Below are 27,631 nucleotides of genomic sequence, written 5' to 3'. Positions count from 1 at the left end.
ATGGCGGCGTCCGGGGAGACCCACGTGAAGGGGGCGGCTTGAGCGGGCGGCGGGCCGGGGGACCCCCGGCGGGCACCCGCGGGGCCGCGGCCGATGCGCGCCGGCAGCGGAGCGGGGGTACGCCGGGGCCGGCAGCGGAATGGCGGCAGTGCCGCTGGCGCGACCCTGCAGAGCCGCCGGCCGCCTCCTGCCGCTGCTGTGCGGGGGGGTGAGGAGCAAGGGAGCCGCGCTGATCCCCGGCGTGCCGGGCCGCCTCACCCAGCGCCGCTACAAGAAGGACGTGCTGCCCTCCCCCCAGGGACCCGTGCCCTCCGTCTCCATCACCGAGATCCGGCAGTACCTGCGCGCCCAGGGCATCCCCTTCCACGACGGGTACAGCTGCCTGCACGCCCCCAGCCTCTTCGCCAGCGGCAAGGGCCCGGCGGCCACCGGCGCTCCTTACACGCTCTTCATCGACAAGATGACGGGCAGCTTTCTGTGCACGGCCACGCTGGCCGAGGGCACCTGGCAGGACTTCCAGGCCAACGTGGAGCTGCAGCACCGCGGTGAGTCTCCCAGCGCAGAGGAGCTGGAGGAGGACGTGCACCAGGCCCATGAGGATGCCCGCTGCATCTGGGACCGGGCGCTGCCACTCTGGGAGCTGTTGGATGAGGATGAGACCAGCAAGACCAAGGCCATGTTCGGTATCTCCCGGGTGACAGATGCCACCCTGAAACGCTTTGGGGTGCGTTATTTGAGGACTGCCAAGTCCCTCGTCTTCCCATGGTTCAGCCCCCGCGATGGCACCCTGAAGGGCCTGAAGCTCGTGAGGGTGGAGAAGAAGGGGGATTCGATAACGTATGTGGAAGAGACCATACCCCGCTTCGATTGGTATCACAACCTCTTTGGGCTGCCTCTGATAGGCCGCCGAGACACAGAGCTGGTCTTAACCGGGTGGGAGCTGGATGCCCTGGCCTTGCACCAAGCTGCAGGGGTGGCCAGCGTGGCCCTGCCGCGGGGCACCACCTGCCTGCCCCCTGCCCTCCTCCCCTACCTGGAGCAGTTCAAGCGCATCACACTGTGGCTGGGTGAGGACCTGCGCTCCTGGGAAGCCGCCAAGCTCTTTGCCCGCAAGCTGAATGTCAGGCGCTGCTCCCTGGTGCGCCCCGGTAACCTGCAGCCCCGGCCCTTGGAGGCGCTGAACCAGGGACTGAACCTCACCAAGACCCTGCGTTCCGCCCTGCCTGCCAGCCACAAATCCATCGTCTCCTTCCAGCAGCTGCGAGATGAGGTGTTCGGGGAGCTGGTCAACACTGAGCAGGTGGCCGGCATCAAGTGGACACGCTTCCCCGAGCTAAACAGGCTCCTCAAAGGGCACCGCAGAGGGGAGCTCACCATCTTCACAGGTGATGGGCAAATGGCTGGTGAACGGGAGGAGCAGAGGGCTCCTTGGTGGCTTTGTCCTCCTGGGGGTGATACATCATGAGTCTTCCTGGTCCCTTTTGCTCATGGCTTTGGCTGAGGTTGTCATGGTGGAGCGTGAGAGGCTGGGCTGCATTCCCAGCTGCAGCAGGGCCAGGCACGCTGATGCGAGGATGAGCTCTGTGCCTGCAACCTCACAGGGACTTCCCCTGCCCCCATCCCATCTGAGCCCTCTCTGTGCCCACCCACCAATCACCCAGGGACCTGCCGGCTGCTGGAGGTGACACACGTGCCCAGACACGCAGCCTGGCATGAGGCACCGCTAGTTTATGGTGAGAGTGCTGCAGATAGGCCACTCTTAGTCTGCTCCCCAGTGCTTCCACCTCTAAACTACCCTTGGTGGGTTCAGGGCAGGTCAGATCTTCTCCCCCAGCTAATTTTTCCTGTTGTTGTCCTTGCACCAGGCCCGACTGGCAGTGGGAAGACAACGTTTATCAGCGAGTATGCACTGGACCTGTGCATCCAGGGGGTGTGCACGCTGTGGGGCAGCTTCGAGATCAACAACATCCGCCTGGCCAAGATCATGCTGACGCAGTTCGCCACCCAGCGCCTGGAGGACCAGCTGGAGCTGTACGACGAGTGGGCCGACCGCTTCGAGGACCTCCCACTCTACTTCATGACCTTCCACGGCCAGCAGAACATCAAGTATGGTCACGCACCTTCATGCCTGGTGGAGTTTACCCCTCACACCGTGTGCTGCGGGGCCTTGGGGAGGGCTCTTACCCTACAGTGGGTCGCGGATTTGGGGCTGGCAGGAGGCTTGTTGGGGCTCGTCAAGTCCCGGGATTGGCACATGGGGACTGTGTGGTTCAACTGGCTGCATCCCCGCTGTCATGGGGACTGCGACAGCCTGCTTCTGAGGTGGGGGTGAAGGGAGGGGACCTGTCCCTGTGCTTGGTGGCAGATCTAAAACCAGCCTCTGCCCCTGACAGGATGTGTCACCCCACCCCCTGCTCAGCCGGTAGTGCTGCTGTTTGCTAGGGAGAGAGGACAGGCGCTTCCAGCTCCTTTTATTCACCAGGTGCTAGGGCACCTGAATGCACCCCCAGGCACACCGGGGGTCCCCACAGGCTGGGGGGATCGCAGGACATTGGGCAGGGGCTGTGGGGGCAGTAGTTGGGTTTCCTGGTCCAGCTGCCCTTACCTGTGGGGGCTAGGTGTGGAGCTGGGACATGACTGGTGCCTGGTGGTCAGCAGCGTGTGGCACCAGCCTGGTGCCTCCCTGCTTTGCCTCTCCCCATCCCTGTGCCTGGCTTAGTATCCCCATCCTCACCTCTGCTCATGCCCATGGATGATTCCCCTCTGTCCCCACCCAGGACAGTGATTGACACCATGCAGCATGCCGTCTACATGTATGACATCACCCACGTGGTTATTGACAACCTCCAGTTCATGATGGGACATGAGCACATCTCTGCAGACAGGTAATTCTTTTCCAACCCCCGCCTTTTCCTGCCACCCTTGTTGATGGAGCTGGTCCTGTTGGGTGTCACAGCAGGGGCTGGGGACCCACGTAGGGTGTCCCCTTTCTTTAGTGTTGTCTGGCAGCCCTGTTTTGTAAGTGGTGACCACTGCCCTGGGTGCTTCCTGCTGCGGGGCTGAACCTGGGCAGCACCTTGCTGCCTCCCGCACTGAGCAGCCACTGACCCCATTCTCACTGCCCTGGCAGGCTCGCTGCCCAGGACTACATCGTTGGTGCCTTCCGCAAGTTTGCCACAGACAACAATTGCCACATCACACTGGTCATCCATCCCCGCAAGGAGGATGATGAGAAGGAGCTGCAGACGGCCTCCATCTTTGGCTCTGCCAAGGTGAGCTGGGCCAGGGTGGCCCTTCCTGGCCCTTGGGCACAGTGTGTTTGTCAGGAAGGGACTGGGATATGTTAGGCAACTGTCCCCAGCTCTCACCAGCACCCAGAGTCATCACTGGGGACCTGGAAGGTTCTGTGAGGGGCAGGATGTCTCCAGTCACCTGCTGAAGATGTGCAGAGTCCCGATTTGGCCAGGCCTCAGTAGGGAGATGCAGGCAGGGAGCAACCCTTTTGCCAGCTAAAGCTCTGTTGGGGCTTTAGGTGTAGTTAATTAATGGCTATTGACTGCAAGTGGGATGTAGTATGAGATAATTAAAGGACACAGGGAGTGTGCAGGGATGGGCTCTCTGTTCCAGTCCCTGCTGTGGTGCGGAATGACCCTGTGCTGTGCAAGAGGTGCTCAATGAGTGAGCACAGCCCTCCAGTACTCACTCACTTTCCCGGGACATGCTGTGGCTTCAGCACAAGCCAGTCTGCTGGGCAGGTCACCAGCATGTCCCAGGGGAAGACAAGGGGCTGGTGTTGGAGAGGTGCTGGAGCTGCTGTGGCTTGGGCTGCCCTGTAATGGGGCGCAGAGGAACCGGGCAGGCAGCCTATGATGACCTCTGCGCCCTATGACTCTGGCTGCATCCCAGCACCTTCCTGGAGCTGTTTTCCTTCCCACAGGCCAGCCAGGAGGCCGACAACGTCCTCATCCTGCAGGATCGCAAGCTGGTGACGGGGCCAGGGAAGCGCTACCTGCAGGTGTCCAAGAACCGCTTTGATGGGGACGTGGGCATCTTCCCCATGGATTTCAACAAGGGCTCGCTCACCTTCTCGTCCTCTAGCAAAAACAAGGTCAAGGTGAAGAAGGTGAAGGAGGAGAAGGCTGTTTCATCCAAGAAGAATCTGGAGGGAGGCTCGGGAGCCTCCAAGAAGCCGTGAGCCTGGCAGGTCTCTTCCTTTGTGTGTCAGGAGGGACGGGGACTGGTGCTGGGAGTGGGGCTGGGGTACACTAGCTCCTCCTCCCCAGAAGCAGTGGCCACGTGCCACTGTGGCCCTTTTCTCTTCCTGCAGAAACAAGCCTCCTGGCTGCCGGTGTGGTGTCTCTTGGGATGTGGGGCCACTGAGAGGAGGAGTGGGCTCACGCCAGAGAATAGCAGCCAGGGAAGGGTGCTTTGGCAAACACTGGTCTCTGTGCTGGTGCTGCGTGCTGGGAGCACAGTGGGGAGAGAGCCGAGTCAGCATGGGCTGGGTGATGGCAGGGAGAGGGGGCAGTGACCTGCAGCCCAGGGACCTGGGCCAGGTCATTAAACTGTAGCTAAAATGGAGCCAAAATCCCAGGCTTTCAGTCGTGGGAGGGACACTTGGCAGGGCACTGTGCAGAGGGACACATGGTGTGAACTCCCCCTTCAAGGTGGGGGCATCTCTGGGCTCAGTCCAGGCTGGGATGGAGCCAGCAAGAGGAAGGTGGTTGGGGGAAGCGTGAGAGATGGTGGATGGCTCCTGCCCTAGAGCTGTGTGCTCCCCACAGGACGTTGTGGGAGCTGGACCCCCATGACATTGCTGCTCACAGGGGGTTGAAGGCCGTGCTGACGTCCTCCTGCACTGGTGGGTAAGATGTGGCTCTGCCCACTTGGCTAGTGCCTGACCCAGCCCCCTTTACTCAGGGTCTCCTCTGGCCCCTTTCTCCTGGGGGCATCACCAGCAGTAAAACCTCGGGTGGAGCAGCCCTGTCTTGCTCTGCAGGGCTGGGGGGGGGATAGGGTTTGGCCAACCCTGTGCCCTCTGGTCTGCGGGCTGCAAATACTGTGACCTGGACAGTCCTCGCTGTGGTAGGATGAGTCCACAGCTGGATCTTGGTCCGATCCTTTTGTGTGTTTTTCTACCCTTCCTCGTTTTATTAAAGCGTAAATGTGAGTGCTGTTCTGTGCCGCTTTCCCAGAGAGGGGGGGACCCCAGGGTTGGGGAATGACCCTGGTTGGAGTGGGGGGATGCAGTGCCAGGGGAGGTCCCTGCTGCCTGGCAGCCCAGCCCAGCCCTGGCACAGGGGTTATTACCGGCCTCCGCACCGGGCATAGTTTCATCCTGAGCCATAATGAGGGGCCGGGGCGGGCGGTACACACCCAGCCCCGGGATTCTGGCGTGCATCCGGAGAGCGCCTTTGGGTGCTGTCGGCACAGGTGTGAGCCCCCCTGGGGCAGGCAGGGCCTGATGGCAGAAGAAGGTCCTGGGGAAGTGGAGGTAAGGGGACAGGAGGGTGGGGGGAGCCAGGCCTCACCTCCCAGCACAGCTGGGTCAGGGTTTGCATGGGTGTGGGTCGTGGGTGTCCCCTGCAGCCCAGGGGCCCCTTCCTGCTCCCGGGTCCCCATCTCCCCCCAGTCCAGCCCAGGGCAGGTGCTGTCAGGGGGATGTGTAATGGAAGCCCAGGACCCCCATCTCCCACCTGGCCCTCCTTGGAGCTGGGGGGGGTGATGGAGAGTAACCGTGGGTGACTCCAGGCCCAGGGGGCAGGTGGGTACCCACGGCTCCCCATGCTGCAGGTGGGGCGACGTGAGTTTGGTTTTGCTCCCTTTTCCCCCAGTTTGGAGCTCCCCGGGAGTGAGCCAGGGGCGACAATAGCCACAACGTCTCACGGAGGGGTGCGGGGTGCGATGTCAAACGGGGCAGGGCCCCTTGGCGGGCTGCTAGGCCTCCCAAGTAATTGGGGGAGGTGCAGGTCCTCAGGGACAACCTCCACCCCGCGGCTCTCGTGCTGCTCTGGGGGGCGTAGAGCCCTGAGGTGGGGAGGGAGGTCTTGGCTGGTGCGAGGAAGGGGATGGCTCCCGGAAGGGACGCGATTGCGGCCGGGCCGAGGGCAGCTGACCCAGCCGAGGAGTCCCCATCCCCGTCCCCGCTCCCTTCCCGCTGGGGGCGGGGCCTTCCGGGGGCGGGGCGGGGGCCCGGGGCGGGGGCGGGGTCTGCGAGGGGGCGGGGGCTTGCGCGGGGCGGGCCGGCGGGGCGCGGCGCGGCGCGGGAGGGCGGCAGCGGGGCCGCGGTGAGTGCGGGGGCCGGGGTCGGGGGGTCCCGTGGGGCCGGGGCTGCGGCGGTGCCGGGGGGAGAGCTGCGGGAGGGGGGGCCCGAGGCGCGGGGGCCCCGGGGGGCGCTCCGGGGGAGGGTCTGGAGGAAGGTTCGGGAGAGCTGCCGACCAGCTGCCGGCGCTCGGGGGGTTGCGGGGACCAGGCCCCCGGGGGCTACTTTGGGGGGGGGGTCCGGGCCGCTCTGGGGGACTTTGGGGCGGCGGCGACCCTGGAGTGCCGTGGGGCGCTTTGGGGGTGTTTCAGGGGTACTTTGGGGTGTCCTGGGGATGCAGAGGCCCAGGGGCTCCATGGGGTGCTTTGGGGCGGGCGCGGGGCGCTTTGGGGGTGCTTTAGGGGCGCTCTGGGGGACCTGTGGGACAGCACGTGCCCAGGGGCCCGTGGGGCACTTCAGGGGTGTTTTGGAGCACTTCGGGAGTGCTTTAGGGGTGCCGTGGGGGAGCTGTGGGGCAGCAGAGGCCCAGGGCCACTGTGGCATACTTTGGGGGTGCTTTAGGGGCACTTTGGGGGAGCTGTGGGGCAGCAGAAGCCCAGGAGCTCTTGTGAGGTGCTTTGGGGGTGTTTTGGGGCACTCGGGGCGGGGGGAGGGGGGGAATGTCAGTACAAACCCTGGGGCTCTGTGGGGCACTTTTGAGGTGTCATGAGAATTCAGAGGGTGTCGTAGGGCACTTTGGGTGAGCTGTGGGGCAGGGGGGCCTTGGCGGTGCCATGGGGCACTTAAGGGAACCATGACAGTGGCACACTGGGGCAGGCTGGGTACTGTGGGGCTCAGTGGGGCAGCATGGGGTGCATGGAGGGTAAGGGGGTAAGGAGGATTTGTGGTGAACGAGGGAGGAAGCATCACCCTGGGAGCTGTGGGGTGTGGGGGCACAGCTAGGCATGGGGGGTTGTCCACCCCACATGAGCTGGGTACTTGGGGAGGGGTGAGGGGCTGCTTCCCTCTGCCCTGGAGGACCCTGAGACACTGCCAAAGTGCAGAGGCCCCCAGGGGCCCAAAGTACCCAGTGGCTCAGGATGGGCATCCAGCCGAGCAGGGCCCGAGCTTTCCCTTGCTGTTTTGGGGTCGGAACGGTGGGATCTGGCTTCACTGTGCTCTGGCCGGAGCAGCTGGTGGTGACACCACCCCAGTTGCTGACTGGTTTTACTGGGTGGCTGGCGGGAGGTTTCACTGGGTGCTGGTGGCTGACTGGCTTGCTGCCCCCCATTTCCAGATGCTTGTCCCTTTTGGGCGGTGGTGGGACACAGACAGGGGTCTGTAGGGGTTTGTGGGAGGGAGAAGATGGAGTCACTTCCCACCGCCTCCTGGCCCTGCCACCAAACGCAGAGCCCCCGTGGTGGCAGTGTCTCCTCCATGGCTGTTTGGGGACTCGACTGTCCCCAGGGGTGTCCCCCTGACCTGCATATCCCGGGGGGGGAGTTTGCTCAGGTAGGGTGCTGCGCTTTGCCTGGCTGCACCTGGCGGGACCGAGATGTCCCTTTGGGGAGGCCCTGAGGGGGTCCCCATTGTCCCCACTGCTCCTGGGGTGGCCACAGCCATCCTCAGGTCCTGGGATCCTGACATTAGGCTCCCTGTCCAGCCCCTGTGCCACGATGGTACCACCTGTCCTGGTCCTGCCAGCTGGGGAGCTTGGGCAGGGCAGGCTGTGGGGGGCACAAGAACCCCTGGTGCCATTTGGCACCCTGACCCCCTCCTCTGTCTCCTTCCCAGGGACCTACAGGGCCGTGTTCACAGTGCAGGGGTCTGAGTGGACCGGACGGATGGGCAGCGGCTGGCGAGGTGAGTGGAGCTGGGGAGGGTCACCCACCTTCCCACCCGGGGGTGTCACGGCTGCAGTGCGAGGTCACGGTGTCCAGGGGCCACCCATGCCGATGGGGCTGGCAGTGGTGGGGGTGGCACTGGCTCGCCGGCATCTCTCCCCTGCTTGTCCCCCCTCCGGCACTGGCAGGCGGATTGATTTCAGGTGACAGCTCGGCAGGCGAGACCATGCGGGCAGCAGCCCCCCCCTGCCCGCACCCTGTGCCAGCTGCAGCCATGTGCAAGATGCGATGAGGCAGCGGGGGATGGATCCGGCCCATCGGCTGCCTCACGTCACGCGGGCGTATGGTGTGGGTTGGGATGGGGGGGGCTGTGCAATGGGGTACTAGCAGAGCCCCCCCCAAGCTGGAGGGTGGCATGCAGGGCAGGAATGAGGGATACCCGTGTGTTGGGGCTGGGAAAGAGCCTGGTACCCACATCCTGGACCACCTGCCTGCCCCACAGCTGCCCCCTCAGTGGAGGGGGAGGCCTGCAGGGGTTGAGCACAGGGTGGCTGGGGCAGAGCCCCCTCCCCTGTGCTGCTCCATGTGGGTGCCAACCCACCTGCCTGATAACCCAGTAGCAGAGGGGGCTGCATGTTGTGGTCCCCCCACCCTGGGGTGGATCTGGGGAGAGACCCTCCATTGTCTGGTCCCCTGGGCAGCAGGGGTTTGGCAAGCAGAGAGGCTGGGGGGTGGACGGCACCCTGAGGGACTCCATGCCCTGCTGTGGATGGTTGGGGGTGGGAGGCAGAGGAAGTGGCTATTCAGTGTGTGGGGCTGCCCCCAGCTCTGTGTGGGCTGCACTGGTGGGTGCTGGGGGGCAGGCAGTGCCGGAGGGCAGGCAGGCAGACAGGCTGCCCAGGAGCCAGCTCTCCGTGGGCCTCTCGAGATTCGCCTGAGCCCTGGCACGCTTCCCGTGTCGGGGTCATGTTGGGACACAGTGATGGGCAGGACCGCATCACCGCTACCCCACAGCGCCACTGGCACCCCTGGGCTGCTCCCCCTGCTGAGCCCAGCTTGGGGGGTGCTGGTGCTGCCCCCCTAGCTAATCCTGGTTTTATTTTGGTTCATTTGACATCTCCTTCTGCCTGCTTCCCCGGGGGCCAGCCTGCACCCTCGCGGCTGGGGGTGGCAGATGGGGTTTGGGCATACCCTTGTGTCCACCCGGGGAAGTCGGCAGCTGGCAAGGCGTGACCAGTGGTGCCCGCTTCTCTGATACCCCATCTCCCTTGCCCGCAGGCTGCCTGTGCGCTCCTCCCTGCCGGGGGTCCGCCCACCATGGCCATCGTGCAGACGCTGCCGGTGCCCCTCGAGGCTGCCGCTGAGGGGGCTGCGCAGCTCCGTGCCGCCGCCAGCTCGCCCCCCGCCGCCATGGGCAGCGTAGGCAGCCTCCTGCCTGGCCGGCCCCGCCACGACCGCGCTGGCCAGCCCTGCGACGGGGGACCGCCTGCCGCCTCCTTCCGCAAACAGGAGGGGCTGCTCAGGGCCACCCCTCAGGATGCCCCGTCCCCCGAGGAGCCCTGCACAGCCGTGCCTGGCATCGTCCACGCCTATGCCAATGGAGGCTTCTGTGGCGACTGGCTTGATGCCCCCTCTCCTGCCAGCCCCTGCAGTGACTCGGATGAGGCCCGTGATGACCGAACCCCGAGCGGCCACCTCCAGGGGCCACCCCCCAAGCTCATCCCCGTCTCTGGCAAGCTGGAGGAGGTGAGGGGGATGGGGTGGGCAGCAGCAGGGTGGGTGGGTGCTGGGGTCTTTGCTTTGCTCCCCGTGCTGCTCTGGGGCTGTTGGCTTGGACATGTGGTCTGGGGCCACGTGGCCACATTTTTGGTGTCCCTCGGGGTGTGGTGGTCTCTGTGCCCTTGATGTACCCTCTTTTATGCCTGGGTGTGTGTGGGAGCACATCTGGGCACCCTGTGGAGGGGAGGGACAGTGCCAGATCCAACAGTGACCACCCCTTGTCTCTTTCCGGGTGTGAAAGCATTGGGGCTGGGGCACCCCCTTGTCACTGCCCCAGGCAGTCCATCCAGGAGGGTGGTGGGCTCCCCTCACTCACCCCTCATTCTCCCCTCTTTCCCTGGCAGAATGTGGAGAAGACCCTGATCCGCCCCATGGCCTTCAAGCCAGTGGTGCCCAAGTTCCGGAGCGCCCAGCCGGCCACACGCCCAGGGCTCTCGGAGAGCCAGGTGAGCCTCACCCACTTGCTGGGTGCCGAGAAGCCTGGCGCCCTGAGCTGCCGCGCCAGCACCCTCTCGGACTCGGGACGCAACTCCCTCTCCAGCCTGCCCACCTACAGCACAGGCTGCAGCCAGCACCCCGAGGCAGGCACCCTGCCGACCACCCCCCACGGTCCCCCGGACCCCGCAGGGGGCTGCCGCCCCTCCAACTCGGACAGCGGGCGCTCGTCCTCCAGCAAGAGCACGGGCTCGCTGAGCGGCCGGGGCCGGCCCTCCTCGGAGAGCGGCTCCTGCGGGCGCTCGCCCCTGCCCGGTGAGGAGGCCATGCTGGTGCGGGAGCTGGAGGACAAGCTGCGGGAGAGGGAGGCCGAGCTGCAGCTCCTGCGCAACAGCCTGGATGAGAACGAGGTGGCCATCTGCCAGGTAAGCCTCTGGTGTCCCGCTGTCCTGTCCCTGTCCTCTTTCCCCTCCCTGGGGCACCTTGGGTGGGTGGGTGTCCTTCACAGCTGGGAGGTGGAAGTGCCCCTTTGGGAACTCTTGTGTGGGGATATTTTTTTATTGTGGGTCTGGGAATAGGGACTTTTCCCACTCCTGGGTGGGCTTGTACAGTCCCTGTGGGACCCTAGTGTGGGTTGGGGGACCAGTTGTACAGACTGGGATGCCTGGTCTTGGTCTTGGGGTGCCCTCTCTTGGATGCACCTGGAGCTTCTCCCTGCTGGTGGTGGGGCTGGAGGAGCCCTATAGATTCTGGGGGTGCTGACAGGGGGGGACCGACACAAGGCAGGAGGGGCACTGCTACATCTCACTCCTTCCGGACCCTGGTCATGCTTCCTCTGCTCAGAGTGGGGGGATAACATGCCACCTGCCTCCCTGTGAGCAGAGGGTGCCCATCCCGGGGAGGGCAGCAGAAGCGTGTGGGGGGTGCCTTGCCCTGCCCCTCAGCACACCTTTTCCCCCCCAGGTGTATGAAGAGAAGCAGCGGCGCTGTGAGCAGGAGCTGGAGGGGCTGCGGCAGCGTTGTGCGGCCCAGGCGCGGCAGGCGGCACAGGCGGCACAGAGAGGGCAGCAGGTCCTGCAGCTCCAGGTGCTGCAGCTGCAGCAGGACAAGAAGCAGCTGCAGGAGGACTTGGCCCAGCTGCTGCAGGAGCGGGAGCTGCTGGAACGTCGCTGCGCCTCCTTCCAGCGCGAGCGCACCGAGCTGGCACCCCGGCTGGAGGAGACCAAGTGGGAGGTAAGTCGTGATGGTGCTGGGCAAGTCGAGGGGTATGGGCTCTGGTCGGGAGGGGTCCTGGCCAGCACCTGAGCCTCGCTGTCCCCACAGGTGTGCCAGAAGTCCGGGGAGATCTCGCTGCTGAAGCAGCAGCTGAAGGAGGCGCAGGCAGAGCTGGCGCAGCGGGGCGCGGAGCTGCTGGGGCTGCGGGCTCAGCTGCGGGAGGCGCGGGCCCAGCTGCAGGCAGGCGAGCGGCGGGCACAGGGGCTGCAGGAGGCTGCCCGCCTCAAGGCCCTGGAGCTGGAGGTCTGCGCCAACGAACTGCAGCGCCGCAAGAGCGAGGCCGACCTCTTCCGTGCCAAAGCCGGGCGGCTGGAGCAGGAGGTGGCGGGGTTGCGGGAAGCTGCCCACGGGCGATGCCCCCCACCCAGCGAGGGGTGTCCCCCCGCCGGCGAGGGATGCCCCCAGCCCGGCGAGGAACCCCGGGGCAGCGCGGGGTTGCGGCGGCAGCTGGAGCGGCTGCGGGCGGAGGTGGTTCTGGAGCGGCAGCGTGGGCAGGAGCAGCGGGACGCCTTCGAGCAGGAGCGCGGCACGTGGCAGGGTGAGAAGGAGCGCGTCATCCGCTACCAGAAGCAGCTGCAGTACAGCTACATCCAGATGTACCGGCGCAACCGGCGGCTCGAGCAGCGGCTCCAGCATCTCCGGCTGCAGGGCGAGGACCCCCCGCCTGAGCCCTGCAACCCTCCCAGCCCCGACCCACCTTTCGAGGAGATCACGGCTACTGAGATCTGAGACACTGTGTGTTCTCACCCTGTGCTTGGAGGGTGGAGAGGGGCCTCCAGCCCCTGGGATTTTGGGAGTCGTGGGGGATTCCTGCTCTCCCGGCTCTGCAGAGACCGCTGGCACTGGGAGGGGGCAGAGGGAACTGCAGGCGCTGACCCCTCCCCTGCATTGGAGGTGTTGGGGTGAGGGTGTGATGGCACCCACTGCAGAGCGGGGTCCTGGTAAGATGTGGGGCCAGGTGGATGCTGGATCCTGGCCTCGAGGCCGCCTGGAGCTCGTTCCCGCTGATCCTCTTAGCGCCCAGGGGATTAGCGGCACTGGCTTCAGCCAGGGTCACCTTGGGCAGGGGGAGGGCTGGTTTGTCCCCTCCCTCTTCTCCCTGATGGCACTGCCACCCAGCCACTTGCAGAGTGTGTGCCCTATCCCTGCCCATACTGGTCTCCCCACCACCAACCCTCCTGCCCCACCTTGTGTGTTTGTCAGGGGATTTGTTGCTGTGCCATTTAAAATAACTCTATTTTTATAGGACCTACCAAAACATATCACTCTCTCCCAGCTCACGCTGCCCCTGTCTGTGCCCCCACACCCCTGCCATGGGGCAGCTTGCGCTCAGTGCCTTTCCCGTGCCCACACCCCCAGTATCCCTCTGTTTCCCCAAGAAAGAATGAAAAAAGCCTGGCCTGTGCCCCGGTGATGCCTGGCCTGCCAGGGGAGAGGGGCACAGTGCTGGGGTGCCAGCTGGGGACACCCTGGGGACACCCCTGGGGTGGGCAGAGGTTGGGGGGCCCAACTGGGTACCCAGGAGTCGTCAAACCAAAGGAAAAGCCTGGCTGTGCCCAGCTCTGGCTTGGTCGCCCCCAGCTTAAGTTGGGGAATTTTTGTACTTTATTTTGGTCGTGTCCCAGCCCCCCCTCCCCGTGTACCACCCAGAACCGCTGATTAAAAACAAGCCCCTGGCTGTGGGGTTTTTCAGGGCTGTGTCCGTGTGTCTGGAGCAGGGACAGGGTCTGCGTGCCCTGCTCCTGCATCGCCAGCGTTGCTCCCTCAGCTCGGGTCCCATTGCAGGCAGCTCCTCTGTGCCCGTGGGGAGGTGCTGGCTCTCCCCGTCTGGCTGTGCTGAGACTGGACACAGCTCAGTGCAGGAGTGAGCCATCTGGCTCCTCCAGAGCATTGGATGGCTCTTCCAGGGAGGGTGCGGCATCACTCTGGGGGGGCTCCAGGCACCCGTACCACCAGCTCCATGGGCTCCTTGGCTTTGTTGCGGTAGGCCTGGCGGATGATGTCCACAGCCCGCTGGTGGGTGACATTCTGCAGGCTCTCCCCGTCCACCGAAACCAGCTCCTGCCCAGCCTGACCCGCGCAAGAGAAGACAGCGTGGTGAAGTGCAGCCACTTTTGGGGTACCAGGGGCTTGCTGCCAGTACCCAGTAGGACCAGGAGATGGGGGTGTCCAGACGCCTGCCCACCCCATGGGGTGCACTGGGTCCCCCAAGGTCCCCTGTACCTTGAGGACGCCACTGAGGAAGGCGGCTCCCCCAGGGAAGATCTTCTCAATCTTCACCACCGGTTGCGCCCTTGACTCAATGCCGCCGGAGATGCTGATTCCTGCAAGACAGCCATAAGATCCTCACACCCAGGTAGGCTGAGACCCCCACCACTCCCAGGCATGGCACCCCCTCCCAGGCAGCCGTGCCTCTGTTTTGATGGGCCCTGTGTGGGCAAGGGGCTGGGGCAGGGTCAGTTCCTCTTCTCCCCTTGTAGTTTTGGATGAGTGCTCAGGGTTTTGCTCCCCTGTTCCCTAACTGGGATACCTCTTGTCAAGGGGATGCCACCCATCCCCATGATGCTGGTGCCAAGAAGAAGGTCCCCACCCCTAGGGTCCCACACACGTGCCACTCACCCAGAGAGTGCTTCAGCTTGGAGAGAGTGACGGTGAGCAGCTGGTACTCCTCCTCCTCCTCTTCCTCCCTGCCAGCATCCCCAGGTCCATTGGTGGTTGCTCCAGCCCCTGCCTCACCCCCTGGTCCCCCAAAGAGGGGTGCGAGGGGATGCCGTGTCCGCCGGGGCTTCCCCACCACCTCAGCCCCTCCATCGGGTGCTGACCCGGGGGGCTCCTTGTGCCAGGTGGGCCGGGGGCTGCGTGAGCGCCCACGGCCCTCACCCATGGGGGGCTCGGCCAGCAGCCAGTTGGGGGGCTGAGGGCTGGTGGCAGGTGAGGGGTGGCTGGTGCAGGCGTAGGCATCCACTGGCACGTCGGGGAGCGGGGTGTAGGTGCGGGGGTGAAGCCGGCGGGGGCTGGGGGAGGCACGTGGCCAGGCTGGGCTCGCCTGTGGCCCCCCGGCTTCCTCCAGCTCCAGGGCTCCCGCTGGCTTCAGCAGGAACCCACCCCGATAGTCTGCAAAGAGAAGGGCTCAAGAATCCCTCTGAGACCCCAAAACCCTGTTCCCTGGGATCCTCGCAATCCAGGGTTCCCCCCAGGACTCCAGAACCCCACTCACCTCCTCAGGACCAATGGCCCCAGATCTTCCTCCTCCTTCAGGTACCCCATCTCTCTCCAAGGACTACAGGTCCTCCACCCCCCTTGCTCCCAGGATCCACAGATCCTGCTACTCCAGGACCTTCCAACACCCAATGACACCAGACCCCCTCTCCCTGTACCCAGGTATCCCATCTCCCCTTCTTCTCCTCCAGATTGCCCCTGTACCCCTCCACCTCCCACCCCTTCCTGGTGCCTCCTCCCGCACAGGGCAGCCCTGAGGCCAGGCAGACCCCATGGGGTGGCACTCACCAGGCACTGGTGTGATGAGGTGTCTCTTGGGGGTGACGTCATGGTGGGCTGGGCGGAGAGCAGGCGAGCGCACTGCAGGCAGGGAGAGCCACCGGTCACCCCCCTAAGCTGTGCCCACCCCTGCCTATTGCCCCCTGGACCAAGGTCCCTGGGGGGGGGGGGTGCCAGGCTCTACCTGAGCGACTCTTCAGGGCGTCAAAGGCTTCCAGCTCCAGGGGCATCACCATGCTGTCAAACCGGCCCAGGTCCGTGGGGGCCACCACGCTCCTGCGGAGGCAAAGAGGGGGGGATCGGGTTGCGGCAACCCCTGGGATGGAGCATGACCAGGGTTGAAGGGGTTCATGAAGCTCCACAGCCATCCCACCCAGCTGGCTAGTATGCGGGTACCCCATGGTACCCCCTGCAACACTCACCTCACATCCCGCAGCAGCAGAACCTTCTCAGGCCGGTCCAGGATGGCCAGCAGCGGCCGCACCAAATCCTCCACGCTGCCTTCATGCAGGTACTGCGGGTGCAAGAGGGGTGTCAGCAGATGGGTGCTCACCCCCCATGCCTCCGTTTACCTCCCAGAGCTTAATGTGGGCACCTACTGCTGGCCATGGTGCCCCCAGGCTGTAGGAGCTGCCCAGGGATAAGCACCAGCACTGTCCTGCCCACCCGCTGCCCGTACCCTGCCCGCAGTGCCGTACCCGGGAGCAGTGGCGGAGCACAGCCGTCACCTCATCGGGGCTGAGCAGGCGTGCAGCCGTGTCCTGGATGTGCGGGAGCCGGGACTCGGGGTTGCTGCTGTTGGGCTGCAGGGCGGTGATGCTCATGGGACCCAGGATGCTGGCACGCCGGCTCTTCTCTGGGGGGGCACAGCAAGGAGCTGTGGCCAGCAGGGCAAGGACCACCCCCTGCACCCCACAAACACTCTCACGCCCCCCAACCCCACCAGCTTGCTCCACGCTGGAGTCAGACAGATTCATGCAGTGTGGGGCCAGGCGCATGCAGAGCCTACCCCAGAGCCCCCCCACCGGGCACACGGGCACCCCCGTTACCCCGCTTCAGGCTCCGGATGACAAACTTCTGCACAGCGCCTACTGCAAGGGAGATGGAAAGGGGTGAGTGCCCAAGGGGTGAGTGGCACTAATGCTCATCGCCCAAATGGCATGCCCAGGAACCCCCTCCCCATCACACCTCCATGCCAGGGATGCCATGAGAGGGCTGCAGTGCCAGTGGAAGGGGGAACTGGTCCCAGGTTGGGTCCCTCCCTGCCCTGTCCCCCAGCCCGGTACCTCTGTCCCCATCAGGGCGTCCCGGGGACTTGGCGCGTGCCTGGCGGTCGGAGGTAGGGGGCTCCTGGCTCGGGGGGGCCCAGCTCTGGCTGGTGGCACGGCCCCCCTTGAAGAAGAGGTTGACAAGAGTCTTGGAGCGGTGCAGCCCTGGGGGGGCCCCCTGTGCCCCTTGTCCCTCCGGCTTTTCCTTCTTCCGCTTCTCCTCTGGGGATAGAGCTGGAGGTTGGAATGGAGGGGCCAGGGGATGCCACCCCAAATAGTGCTTGGGGGCTGGGAACCTGAGGGTGTGGTATAGGCTACTGGGAGGCACTGACTGGAAAAGATATTTGCTGTGGTGTGCAGCTGTGGGGCCAGGCTTTGGAGTGCCTGAAAGCCCTGAGGACAGGACTGGGACTGTTCAGGTCTATAGGAGGCCCAGGGCTGGTGGCCAAGTGTCCGTATTGGGTGGGGGCTATCAGGTGCTGGGGTAGGGCCCAGGGACTTGGCTATGGGGGGTGAAGGCAGGTATCTGTGCGGGGCAGAGGCTTCATGTGGGGTAGGGGCTGAGCTATAGGATGCCCAGGGCTGGGGGGCATGGGATTGGAGTGGAACCCCAGAGTCCCACAGATGGGGCCATGCCCTGGTGCCTACCAGCAACAGTGAGGTCACTCTGGGAGCGCGTGATGGGCTGCCGGGGCCGGCTCAGCGCCAGAAGCAGCGCCGTCTTGGGTGAGTGGGCAAAGGTCCGGCGTGGGTGGGTGCCGGGGGGCTCACGGGCACCCTGTCCCCGGATGGCCGTGTCCCGCAGCAGTTCAGGGGGTCGCACCGTGCGCCGCATCTCCGGCAGCCCTTCAGCAGCTGGCTCAGTCTGCATGGCCCGCTCAGCACGCTCCCGTGCCCAGCTCCGCCGTGGCCCATCCTCCGTGGAGATCGCCACATCCACAGTGCGAGTTGGGGGCCCTGGAGCAGCTGTCCCCAGTGTGGCTGTCCCCAGCGTGGCTATTCCCAGCCCATTCACTGCCCCTGGCGCTGGCCCCGAGGAGTAGGAGGAGATGGAGGAGCTGGTCTCCGAGGCCTGAGACATCTGCTGCAGCTGCCCGTTGGTCACTGCAAAGGTCAGGGACACAGGGTGACACACTGTGGGGCCATGGGGAGCTCCATAACCCCCCGCTAAGGACAGGGGACATAGGAACCCGGGAACCCATAGGGCCAGGGGAACTGCTGGCCTGCTGGCCATGGCATGGGGCTCTTCATGTACCCTCCAAGGATGGGGACAAACGGGACCCTGCGAGGCCGTGGGGACTGTGGGGATGCTGACCGTTGCACAGGGAGCTCTATGCCCCCTCCAATGTCATGGAAGCCCATGGCATTAGGACCTCCCCCCTCCCCACCGGGGCCGGATGCCCTTTGCGTGGGAGTGTCCCATGTCCCTGCCCATCAGCCCCGTGTCCCTGCCGGTACCGGTGAGGCACTGCCCTTACAGCGACTGAGCCAGCAGTACTCGGCCACCATCTCCTTGTAGGCAGGGAACCGGCCGGTCTCCTAGGCACAGGGGGAGAGGACGTGGGGGTCAGTGTGCGCTGGCTGCCCCGGGCAAACCCGATCCAGTGCCAGCCATGAATAATGCATCCCCCTCCCACCTGCCTGAAACCCAACCAGCTGGCAGCCGTGCCAGCCCCGTGGGCGCTGGGCCGAGCTGGGGCTGCGCCAGCGCGGGGACACGCGACCCCCCCCCTCCCCACCTCACCCAGGGGTCCCACAGAGCCAAGCAGAGGTAGGTACCTTGATGGTCAGCATGATGTGCGTCTGCCCCTTGAGCACCTCCACTGCCTTGCTATGGCTTATGTCTTCAAACTTGACTCCGTTGGCTGCAAGGACTTGGTCTCCCACCCGAATGCCGTTCTGCTCGGCCAGCCCCCCGGGGTCCACCCTAGGGGAGCAGGGGGACACAGGATGGGGCTGAGCCCTTGCCGGAGCCCTGCTCCTCCCCCACACCTCCTCCCGGGTGGCCCTGTGCCCCAGCACCCATGGAGGAGATGTGGTGAGGGTGGGGGGCTCAGCCAGGGAGGGCCAGCCGTACTTGGAGACGTAGATGCCGAGGCCGAACTCCCTGCCGCCACGGATGTTGAAGCCCAGGCAGTAGTCGTCAGAGGTGGTGTAGAGGTGGACGATGCGCCGCAGCCCGTCCTCGGAGCCGCTCTCCGAAGGTGTTGAGCCGCTTTTCTCCACCACCAGGCGCCTGTTCACCACATCCACCCTGGAGCATGGGTACAGTGTTGGGGAGGACTCGCAGGTCCGGCTCTCATTCTCCAGTAGGATGGGGACACTGGTGTCACCCAGTGTATGAGCGTGATGGGGATGGCGGATGGACATGATAGGGCTTGCACCCACCCTGCCTGATCCATAGCTTCCTATCCTATCCTGTGCCCCACCTTGGGGCTCTTCCCACCCTCACTGAGGAACTCCCATGTCCCCACACTCTGAACGTCCCCCACCATCCTCCACCAGGTCTCCCCACTGTGTCCTCCATGGAGCTGGGCTTTGGGATGCTGACATGGGGGACACCCTGCTCACCACGCTGTCTTCTCTTTGGAGAACTTGATGCCTGGAACACGGCCCATCCGCCGGACCACCATGCGGAGGCGGTTGTTGCCAGTGAGGACCTTGACAGCACTGCTCATGGTGATGTTCTCCAGGCTCACGCTGTTCACCTCCGTGATCTTGTCACCAACACACAGCCCAGCCTGCTCTGCAAGGGGTGTACAGCTTGGCTGGGCACTGAGCTGGCACTGATGCCTTTTTTTTTTTGTGTTCCCTCCCAAAACGTGCCCCCAACCTGATCCCAACCCCATGGGAACAGAGGCAGGGAAGCCTGGCATTTGCACTGAGGCTGCAGCAAGCACAGGGAGCTGGTCACTTGACTGTGGCTTGGGGATGGAGCTCCGAGCCACTGGCATGGGGCTGCCCACTCCTGTACACCACCTTTTTCCTGGGGAAGCCTGAAAACTCCATGGCCAGAGGTGGCTGGGAGCAACTACTGGCCTGCCACCGTGAAGGGTGGCATCATTGCTGTGGTACCATGTCACTGGGAGCTCCCCAAGAGGGTCTTGCTGGCACCTGCCTGTTCCCACTGGTATCCCTCACCCTGCCCCACTTACCAGCAGCGCTGCCCTCCTCCACTTTGCTGACGAAGATGCCCAGCCCGTGCTCAGAGCCACCACGGACGCTGAAGCCCAGCTTGCCATCCATGCTCTTCTCCACCGTGATGGCATTGATGACATCACTCTCATTGCTGCTGGCTGTGGGGACAGAAGATGGGACATGTCACTCAGGCTGAGTGCAAGGGAGAGGTGTCTGTCTTTGCTGGGGATGCCCCTCGTCCTGGAACAACTCTCCCTGTCCCCAGACCCAGACAACCCAGGCGTCCCGGCCCATCCAGGCCACGTGGGTGGGCAGAGGGACAGGAGGGCACCCCACGCACCTTCAATGGGGGTGTTGATGAGGATGACGCGGCCCATGGGGGAGGCGGTGCGGCTGACGCGGGTGGTCCCATTGAGCAGGCGGCTCTGCTTGCTGAGGAGGCAGCGGGGAGCCAGGCTGGCCTCGCTGCTGGAGCTCCGCGACCGGCTGCCTGTCGTCATCCCCGACAGCGTCGCATCCCAGCCCTGGGCCATGGCGGCGCTGGGCACCCCGGTGTCCTGGCGTCCAGGTCGGGGCTGGCCGTGTCCTCACAGGGCCGGGGCTGCCGGCCGGCCGCGGGGGGACATGGCATAGTCCAGCAGCACATGCCCGGGCTCGGACACTGCTCCCTCTTAGCACGATGCCGGGGCCGGCTGGCGTGGGTACTCCTCGGCGCTGGCAAGACAGGTCCCAGGCACAGCAGCACAGCCTGGGGGGGTGACACAAGAAGCTTCATGCCCCCCTCTCCAGCCCTGTCCCCTCCCGTCCTAATCGCGTCCTAGGGGCCAAACTGCTCCAGTGTCCCTGGGTACCGCTGCAAGGGCAGCAGGCACCGTCTGTCCTGCCCGTGGGCAAGGATGCTGAGGTGCAAAGGGGCTCTGCCTGGCAGCATAAATCCGGAATAGGGGGTGCAAAGGGGCTTTGGCTGGCGGCACACGTCCAGAAGGGCTGGGGGGGGGGGCGATAGGGGAACCTCTGCTTCTGCTTGAGAGCAGGTCCCGGACCCGCCGGCCTTCTCGAGGGAGGATTTGTCGCAAGAGGAGGGGTGAGCTGCCCCCACCCGCCCCGGCCCCCCTCCAGACTTACACCGCCCGAAGCCGCCGTGGGGCTGGGGACGGGTCCGCGGTGTCCGGGGGATTTTCCAGGTGTGGGTGAAACGCCACCACGGCCGCCCCCCCGCTTCTTCCCCCGCTCGCCCCAGCCTGACCTCAATAAATAAGTGATGGCCCCAGCCAGGGGGACACGTCGGTGTCCCCGCCGCCTGCCAGCCCCACTCCTGCGCGCCCCCCGCTGTCCCCCCGTTATCAGCCGGTGGTACCCCCTCCCCGAAAGGGCGCTGGGAACCCCTCTGCCGCTCCCCTCCCACCCCGGCCCGTGCCCTCCTCACCTGTCCCCATGGTGCCACCTGCGAAAGAGACACCCGGCAGTGCGGGGGGGATGGAGAGGCCGAGGGGGGGCAGCACCGCCTCCCGCCCCCTCGCCCGCGGGGATTGGCTGCCCCTGCGGGACCGGCGTGGCCATCGGGCGCGGGAGCCGTCAATCTAGAGCGGCCAGGGCTGGCCTTGCGGCGGCGGGGGGGAGCCCTGCGTGTGTCCCCCACCGGCACGGCGTTGTGGGGCTCTGGGAGGCGCGTCTCTCCGCGGGGCTGCGTGGGGCGAAGGGTGCGGTGCGGTGCGGTGCTCCCCCGGCCCCGAGCCCCTCATCGGAGCGGGGCACTCCGAGGGATCACAGGGGAAACTGAGGCACGGCCAGGGGAGGGGGTGTACGCGTGTCCCGCTCACTCCGGTGATGCAAGCCGGTGTCCCCCCGTGTTCCCCCTCCCCGGGGGGCATCGCCTACGCCCCGGGCTGGCCGCGATCCCTCGGCGGGGCCGGGCGCCGCCAGCGCGAACCCGATACCGCGGCGGTTTCAGGTGATGCGCGGCGGCCGGGGGGGCCTCGGGGGGGCTAAGGCCGGGCGGCGGGAGCGGGGGTGTCCCCCCACTCCCCCCGGGTGAGGGTCCACGCCGCGCGCCGAGGCAGCCCCCCCGGGGCACGGGAGCGGTTGGGTGAGGGGCTGGGGGGGCACGGCGGGTGTGGGGACACGCACCCACACGCACATACACCCCATGCACCCGCACGCCCACGACATGCGTGTCCGCACCGCAAGCGCGGCCGCGCCGCCCGGGCGCGCGCGCGCGCTAACGGACACCCACGGCGCGCGATTACACGGCCCCGGCTCGCGCGCACGCACTGGCCCCCCCCTTCCCCACCCCCCCCCCCGCGAGCACGCGCGAGCACGCAGCCACGCGTGCCGGGACGCCGTGCCACGCGCGAACACCGACGCGACGCGTGGGACAGGCGTCCACACCCCCCCCGCGTGAGCCCCCCCCTCTCCCCCCCCTCCCCGGATACACACGACTGGAGCGGAGGGGGGGGCACCCTCGCGCGCGCAGCCACGCGCAGAAACGCGCCCGTGCACGCCCACGTGAAAGCACACGCGCACCCGCGAGGCCGGCGCGCGCGGACACAGACACGGACACGCACGGGAGCGTACACGCGCACACCGACGTGAGCACACGCGCGCACACCCGCGTGAGGACGCGCGCCCACGCTCGAGTACGCCCGCGCCCCCGCCCCCACGCGCGTAACCGGGGGGGAGGAGCGGGGGGGCAGATGCCGCGTGCGGCTTGGCACGTACCGGCCCCCCCCGCTGCCGGCCCGGTCCCGAGTGGCCCCCGCCGCCCCCCGTGCGGCGCCGCCCGGCCTCCCCCCGCCGCGGGGCCGGCCCCCCCCCCGTGACGAGGCAGAACGTCAGCGCGCCGGGCGGGAGCGGGGCGGTGGCAGCGGCGGAGGCGCGGGCACGGAGGGCGCTGCCCGGGAAGCCGTGAGTGCGGGGGGGGCGCGTCGTTATTGGGTGGGGGTGTCACGCGTGGGGGAGGGAGGCTCGTCCCGGGGTGGGGGAGCAGAGTCCCGCTCCTCGCGGGCACGGGCGGGCGTGGACGCGGGGCCGTGCCGTGTGTGTCAGTGCCTTCCCGGGGGGATACTCCTCCTTCCCGTGCTTTTCCTCGCCCCCCGTTACCGGCAGCAGCTCTCCCCGCGAGGCGGCAGGTCCCTGTTCCCTCCCGGGGGGCCGTGCTGGGTAGCGCGGGGCGGGGGGGGGGGGGCTAACCACTCCCTGGTATAAGCCAGATTCGTGAGACTCTCCCTGGTAGGCTGCAGGGTGAGGGGGCCATCGTGCTGGGGTCACCCCACCCGTGAGCTGTCCCTTTTGCTGGGTGGGCTCAGGGGTCCCAGTTCAGCTCCGTTGCAAGGGGGCTCCCTGTGCCCGCCCCCCTCCCTGTTCCCCCAGGCTGGGGGAGCGCCAGAGCTGCCCTAGCAGGGATGTGGGGGGACACACACAGGCACTGCACCCTCATAACTGCCCCCACCTCCAGAAGATGCCACCATCCCTCCCCGCCACCATCAATATCCGGGAGCCCCGCTGGGACCAGAGCACCTTCCAGGGCCGGGCCAAGCACTTCTTCATGGTGACCGACCCCCGAAACCTGCTGCTGTCAGGGGCCACGCTGGAGGAGGCCCGCCGGGTGGTGGAAGACTACAGGTATTTAGGGCAGGTACCCCCAGCACCGTACCAGGGCAGGGTTTGGCCTTAGGGCTATTCCCCAGAGTGGGAATGGGAGCGGCACTGGCCTTCCTTGGCAAAAGCCAGCCTCCCAGATGTCTTGGCTGGCCCCCAAGGTGTGGCATGGGTGCTGGCAGAGGGTCTCCTGATGGGTGCTACCCTTACCTGGCAGGGCAGGCACAGTACCCCCTGGGCTAACAGAGGACCAGCTGTGGCGGGCGAAGTACATCTATGACTCGGCTTTCCATCCTGACACGGGTGAGAAGATGCTCCTCGTGGGACGCATGTCCGCCCAGGTCCCCATGAACATGACCATCACCGGCTGCATGTTGACCTTCTACAGGTAACTGTTCCTTCCTCACCCCAGGATCAGGAGGGTGCCTGGGGTGGTTCTTCCCTGTCTGAGCACCCTCCTGGCTCTGGGTGAAGAGGGGGCACATCCCATACAATAGGAGCACGTGTCACCTCCCCTGGTGCCACCGGCACCTCTTCTCTCTGGTAGGACCACACCGGCTGTGCTGTTCTGGCAGTGGGTCAACCAGTCCTTCAACGCCATCGTCAACTATACCAACCGCAGCGGGGATGCACCCATCACCCCCAGGTAAGCACCCCTCTGACCAGATCCTCAGGGCACCCAAAAATGCCAGGGGACTGCCTTGAATAGCTTCTTTAATATGTGTGTGGGGTGTGTGTGTGAAACAAGATGAGGGGGACCTGGTGCAGCCAGAGATGTTCACCAGTGGGGCTGTCAGGGCTGTCCCTTCCTTTGTGGGGATGGTGGAACAGGGGGACCCTGGCTTACTGGTGTCACCTCCTGCTCTTGCAGCCAGCTGGGGACGGCCTATGTGAGTGCAACCACAGGGGCAGTTGTCACAGCGCTGGGGCTCAAATCTCTCACCAAGGTAAGGCAGCCCTTGGCCATCACTGGCTGGGGCACCTGGGACCTCCCCATGGGGTCTCCCCAAGGTCTGAGCTGAGCTGGGGAGAAAGTGGAGGAAAGGGGTTTTCAGGGGACACCCACACAAGGCAGCCCCTCTCCCCAGCAATGGCTCCAGAGGTGGCCTGTCCCTCCACCCCAGTCCACCCCCAGCTATATCTCTCCAGGCTTCTTTCACCCATTGGCCTCCCTCCAGGGCTGGGAGGGGATGTGGGACCCCCCGAATCCCCTGGGTTCTACAACTTTCACTGACTGGGAGTTGCAGGGGGGGAGGGATGATTTTCCTCAGCAGGGCTGGGACACCTCAGGGTCTTTCAGGGAGATGGTGGCAGACCTGGGGACAGTGAGCTCTGCATGACATGCTCCATGCTTCCCCTCTAGCACTTGCCAGCCATCATCGGCCGGTACGTGCCTTTTGCGGCCGTGGCTGCTGCCAACTGCATCAACATCCCACTGATGAGGCAGAGGTGAGCCCCTGGGCTGGGGTGCTGGGGCTCGTGTTGGTGTTCACCAGACTCTGGTGGGGGTGGGGGGAGCAATGTTTTGGGCTTGCAGGGGACTTCCTTCCTGGTCCTGCTGGCATCCCTTACACTGTGGGGTTGGTTCAAGGGTAGAAGCACCTGGTTGCATCCCAAAGGGCTGTCTCTCTGTCTCCCTCAGCCCTGCTGAGGACCCCCCAAGTGTGAATGTGGGTCCAGCTGAGACCCCCATATGCTTGCAGCGTATGTGGAATACAGGACAACAACCTCCCTTGGAGATGTGCCCCTGTGCAGTGTCCCTGACCTCTGCCTCGATCCCCCTACCTGCATGCCTTGGGGGTCCCCTCACCCCCACTCTCCCTACAGAGAGCTCAAGCTGGGGATCCCTGTCACGGATGAGAATGGAAACCGCCTGGGTGAATCCACAGCTGCAGCCCAGAAGGCCATTTTCCAGGTGGTGGTGTCCCGGATTGGGATGGCTGCCCCAGCCATGGGTGAGTGTCCTCTCCTCCACCTGTATTTGGGAGCTGCAGCTGGTGCCCAGCAGCGTGGGATGGGGGGCTGTGAGCACTGGGAGCTCATCTCCTTCCCCTCTGTCCCAGCCATCCCCCCGGTGATCATGAATGCGCTGGAGAAGAGAGCTTTCCTGAAGGTACTGCTGGTCCTGGGAGGGGAGGGTGGGCAAGGGGACACCCTTCTAACTTGTCACAGGGCTGGGGCCCCACGCGGGTAGCACCCCGTTGGGGAACAGGCACCTTCCTGCCCCACCTGCCCCACTGACATGCAGCCTGTCCCTGTCCCCCGCAGCGGTACCCGTACCTGAACGCTCCTCTTCAGGTCGGCCTGGTGGGACTCTGGTAAGTCATCCTCTGCCAAGGGGTATTGTCACACTGGGCACAGACCGAGCCTGGGTACAGGGCAGTGCTGCAGGGGGCTCTGCTTGGGGGGGGGGGGGGGGGAGGGGGCGGGTAAGAGCCATCCCAGAGCTCCTCAGGTGTATGCCAGAGCTTACCCAGGCTGGTGTCCCCGTGGCAGATGGGATGGGGTACGTGGTCCTGCAGCTGGGAGCTGTATTTCTCCATCTTGATGTCTCTCAAGCCTGCCATGAGCTTTTACTCAGTATTGCTGTTCCCCCACAGTGACAGGGACAGGCTTTACCCCACTTTGGGAAGTAAATGCAGGGTCTAGAGTTTAGAGAGGGTATCTCCTTACCCCTTTCCTGGCTGAGCACCCAGCACAGCTCTGGGCTGCTTCTTTCCATGGGTGGGAGTGGGTGATTTATGTAGCCCTGTCTTCCCCTTGCAGCCTGGTGTTTGCCACCCCGCTGTGCTGTGCACTCTTCCCACAGAAAAGGTAAGGATGAGCATCTCACACACACGTGTGGCTCCTGTGGGGCAGGGTGTGGGGTGCAGGTGGGGGATGTTTGGGCTCCTTGTGCTCTCTGACTCCCAAGAGATGCTTTTGCTTCCCAGAGCAGTCAGAGGCTTGAAAAGGGGTGCACATGCACGTCCCTGTGCACAGGCAGCGGTGCAGACGCAAAGATCTTTGCTGGGCTGTTGGGACAGTGTCCTTGTAGGGTGAAGATGGGGAAGGGGTGGCAGCAGGTGGTTTCCCAACTTGAGACTGCCAATGGGTACACCCCCTCCATCCTCTATATCCGTGTCCCCTTGGTAGCTCGATGCCCGTGAGCCACCTGGAGCCTGAAGTCCAAGCTCGGATCCGGGAGAAAGACCCACAGCTGGAGACTGTCTACTTCAACAAAGGGCTCTGAGCGGGGGTCCCAGGGCAGCTGAGATGCGTGCAGCGGAGCCGCCGGGCCAGCGCATCGCGGAGCTTCGCCCTTCAGATCCCCTTGGGGCTGATGCCGCTTTCCCTTGGCTGTCGCGTGTCCGTAGGTCCCAGGCATTCAGCCCCGCTGCCCGGGATGCCTGCAGCCACGCAGCACTGCTCCACCCCGCGCCCTGTCCCCACGCCTGGGCTTAGCCCTGCTCTGGGGACCTGGCTGGCACCCCTGTGTGTTTCTCCTGTGCTCACCCTGCCTGTGCCCATAGCTGTGTGCGGTGCAGGGGGGAGTGTGGGCAGCAGCACCAGCCACCCTGCAAGCAGGGATGTGGGGCGGGGAAGAGAAGGTTCTCCCCAGCTTTAGGAGGCAGCAGACAATCACGGTGTTTGAGGGTTGCACTGTCCACAGGCACCCCACGCACCCCATGTACTCCAGTGGCTCAGCAGCCGGTGCTGGGGGATGACAGAGCAGCTTTCCCAGAGGAAACCTCCCCATACCCAGTGTAGGGATTTCAAGCGCACGCAGCAGCTGGAACCAGGGCGGGGGCTCTCAGCTCACCCTCAGCTCTCCTCTGGGGATTTAATCTGGCTTTCTGCTCCTTCCAGCCCCAGAGCAAAGGGCATATTTTAATCCCAGCAGAGAGCTCCCCTTTTTTATTCCCATTTTAATGTCATCTCTGTTCAGGGCTGGGCTCCCCCTGAGGGGTCACTACCCTCTCCTGGAGCGCTTGCTTTCAGGTGGACCTTCTCAAATAGCTTTAAGTGCACCCTGGTTTCCTCTAGTTATTTTTGATATACATAGTACGTACCTATACATACCAGATAATAAAGGCAGATTGTTTATACGAAACCCAAAGCAAAGAGAAGTGTGTTGCTTGCTAATTTGTGTATGGTGGAGAGGGACTGCCATGGGGGGGTTGGGATGGGAGTGGGGGGAGGGCTGCTGGGTGCCTCGGTGCCCCCCCGGGGCTGGGCTCTGCTCCCATTTCCCAGCCCACTGCCTTTGCAGCAGCTCTGGCTGGCCTGGCGTGTGGCTAAGCTCATCCAGCTGTCGGGAGGGCTTTTTTTAGCACAGCCAGCTTTGCACCTCGCAGTCACGCAGAGGGCTCTGCTAAGCTGCTGCCCTGGATGCAGCTGGTTTGGAGAGGCTGGAGCGTCATCTCCCCGCTCCCAGCTCTGCCCACACTCCCACCCCCTCTCGCAGCCCACTCACAGGGCGCCCTGCTTCTGTCCCCGGCCCCAGGCCTGTGCCTGCCTCTCCAACAAGGATATTTTTATCCCACTCTCTATGCATGGCTATCGGAGAGCGTGTT

General features: G+C 65.1%; 4 protein-coding genes across 4 annotated transcripts; 3 read left to right on the top strand and 1 right to left on the bottom strand.

Annotated features, from left to right (window-relative positions):
• Window positions 1–93: 93 nt before the first annotated feature.
• TWNK (twinkle mtDNA helicase) lies at window positions 94–4,485 on the top strand (the record flags this gene model as incomplete). The annotated part of the gene is given in 6 exon segments (XM_084265774.1): window positions 94–129; window positions 131–1,385; window positions 1,866–2,106; window positions 2,778–2,885; window positions 3,131–3,272; window positions 3,938–4,485. Coding segments are annotated over 6 exon segments (2,040 nt in total). The 3' UTR covers window positions 4,196–4,485.
• Window positions 4,486–9,387: 4,902 nt separating this feature from the next.
• On the top strand, window positions 9,388–13,226 carry LZTS2 (leucine zipper tumor suppressor 2). Its single transcript, XM_084265447.1, has 4 exons — window positions 9,388–9,831; window positions 10,209–10,724; window positions 11,263–11,532; window positions 11,623–13,226. The coding sequence occupies exons 1-4, from the start codon at window positions 9,403–9,405 to the stop codon at window positions 12,301–12,303; spliced, it is 1,896 nt and encodes a 631-aa protein (XP_084121573.1). The 5' UTR covers window positions 9,388–9,402; the 3' UTR covers window positions 12,304–13,226.
• Window positions 13,227–13,494: 268 nt separating this feature from the next.
• On the bottom strand, window positions 13,495–20,011 carry PDZD7 (PDZ domain containing 7; the record flags this gene model as incomplete). Its single annotated transcript, XM_084264835.1, has 16 exons — window positions 13,495–13,644; window positions 13,798–13,898; window positions 14,194–14,688; window positions 15,082–15,153; window positions 15,257–15,348; window positions 15,495–15,586; window positions 15,771–15,928; window positions 16,122–16,163; window positions 16,359–16,562; window positions 16,989–17,444; window positions 17,819–17,879; window positions 18,120–18,267; window positions 18,418–18,594; window positions 18,912–19,086; window positions 19,496–19,636; window positions 19,819–20,011. 16 exons carry the CDS (start codon window positions 20,009–20,011, stop codon window positions 13,495–13,497), a joined length of 2,757 nt encoding a protein of 918 aa, XP_084120961.1.
• Window positions 20,012–22,935: 2,924 nt separating this feature from the next.
• SFXN3 (sideroflexin 3) lies at window positions 22,936–27,117 on the top strand (the record flags this gene model as incomplete). The annotated part of the gene is made up of 10 exons (XM_084264780.1): window positions 22,936–23,099; window positions 23,293–23,463; window positions 23,623–23,721; window positions 23,947–24,022; window positions 24,439–24,524; window positions 24,903–25,030; window positions 25,139–25,188; window positions 25,344–25,393; window positions 25,842–25,889; window positions 26,211–27,117. The coding sequence occupies 10 exons, from the start codon at window positions 22,936–22,938 to the stop codon at window positions 26,305–26,307; spliced, it is 969 nt and encodes a 322-aa protein (XP_084120906.1). The 3' UTR covers window positions 26,308–27,117.
• Between the last annotated feature and the right edge of the window lie 514 nt (window positions 27,118–27,631).

This window comes from Gallinula chloropus, assembly GCF_964237585.1.
Source record: "Gallinula chloropus genome assembly, chromosome: 5".
Classification (NCBI taxonomy): Eukaryota; Metazoa; Chordata; class Aves; order Gruiformes; family Rallidae; genus Gallinula; species Gallinula chloropus.
The sequence above is the reverse complement of the archived record's forward strand: the minus strand, read 5'-3'. Positions and strand labels throughout refer to the sequence as shown.

Excerpts from the sequence above, each read along its gene's own strand:
- LZTS2 (XM_084265447.1), top strand. The coding sequence starts at position 9,403 with ATGGCCATCGTGCAGACGCTGCCGGTGCCCCTCGAGGCTGCCGCTGAG. Across the intron at positions 10,725-11,262 it reads ACGAGGTGGCCATCTGCCAG|GTGTATGAAGAGAAGCAGCG; the intron begins GTAAGCCTCTGG and ends TTTCCCCCCCAG. Across the intron at positions 11,533-11,622 it reads TGGAGGAGACCAAGTGGGAG|GTGTGCCAGAAGTCCGGGGA; the intron begins GTAAGTCGTGAT and ends CTGTCCCCACAG.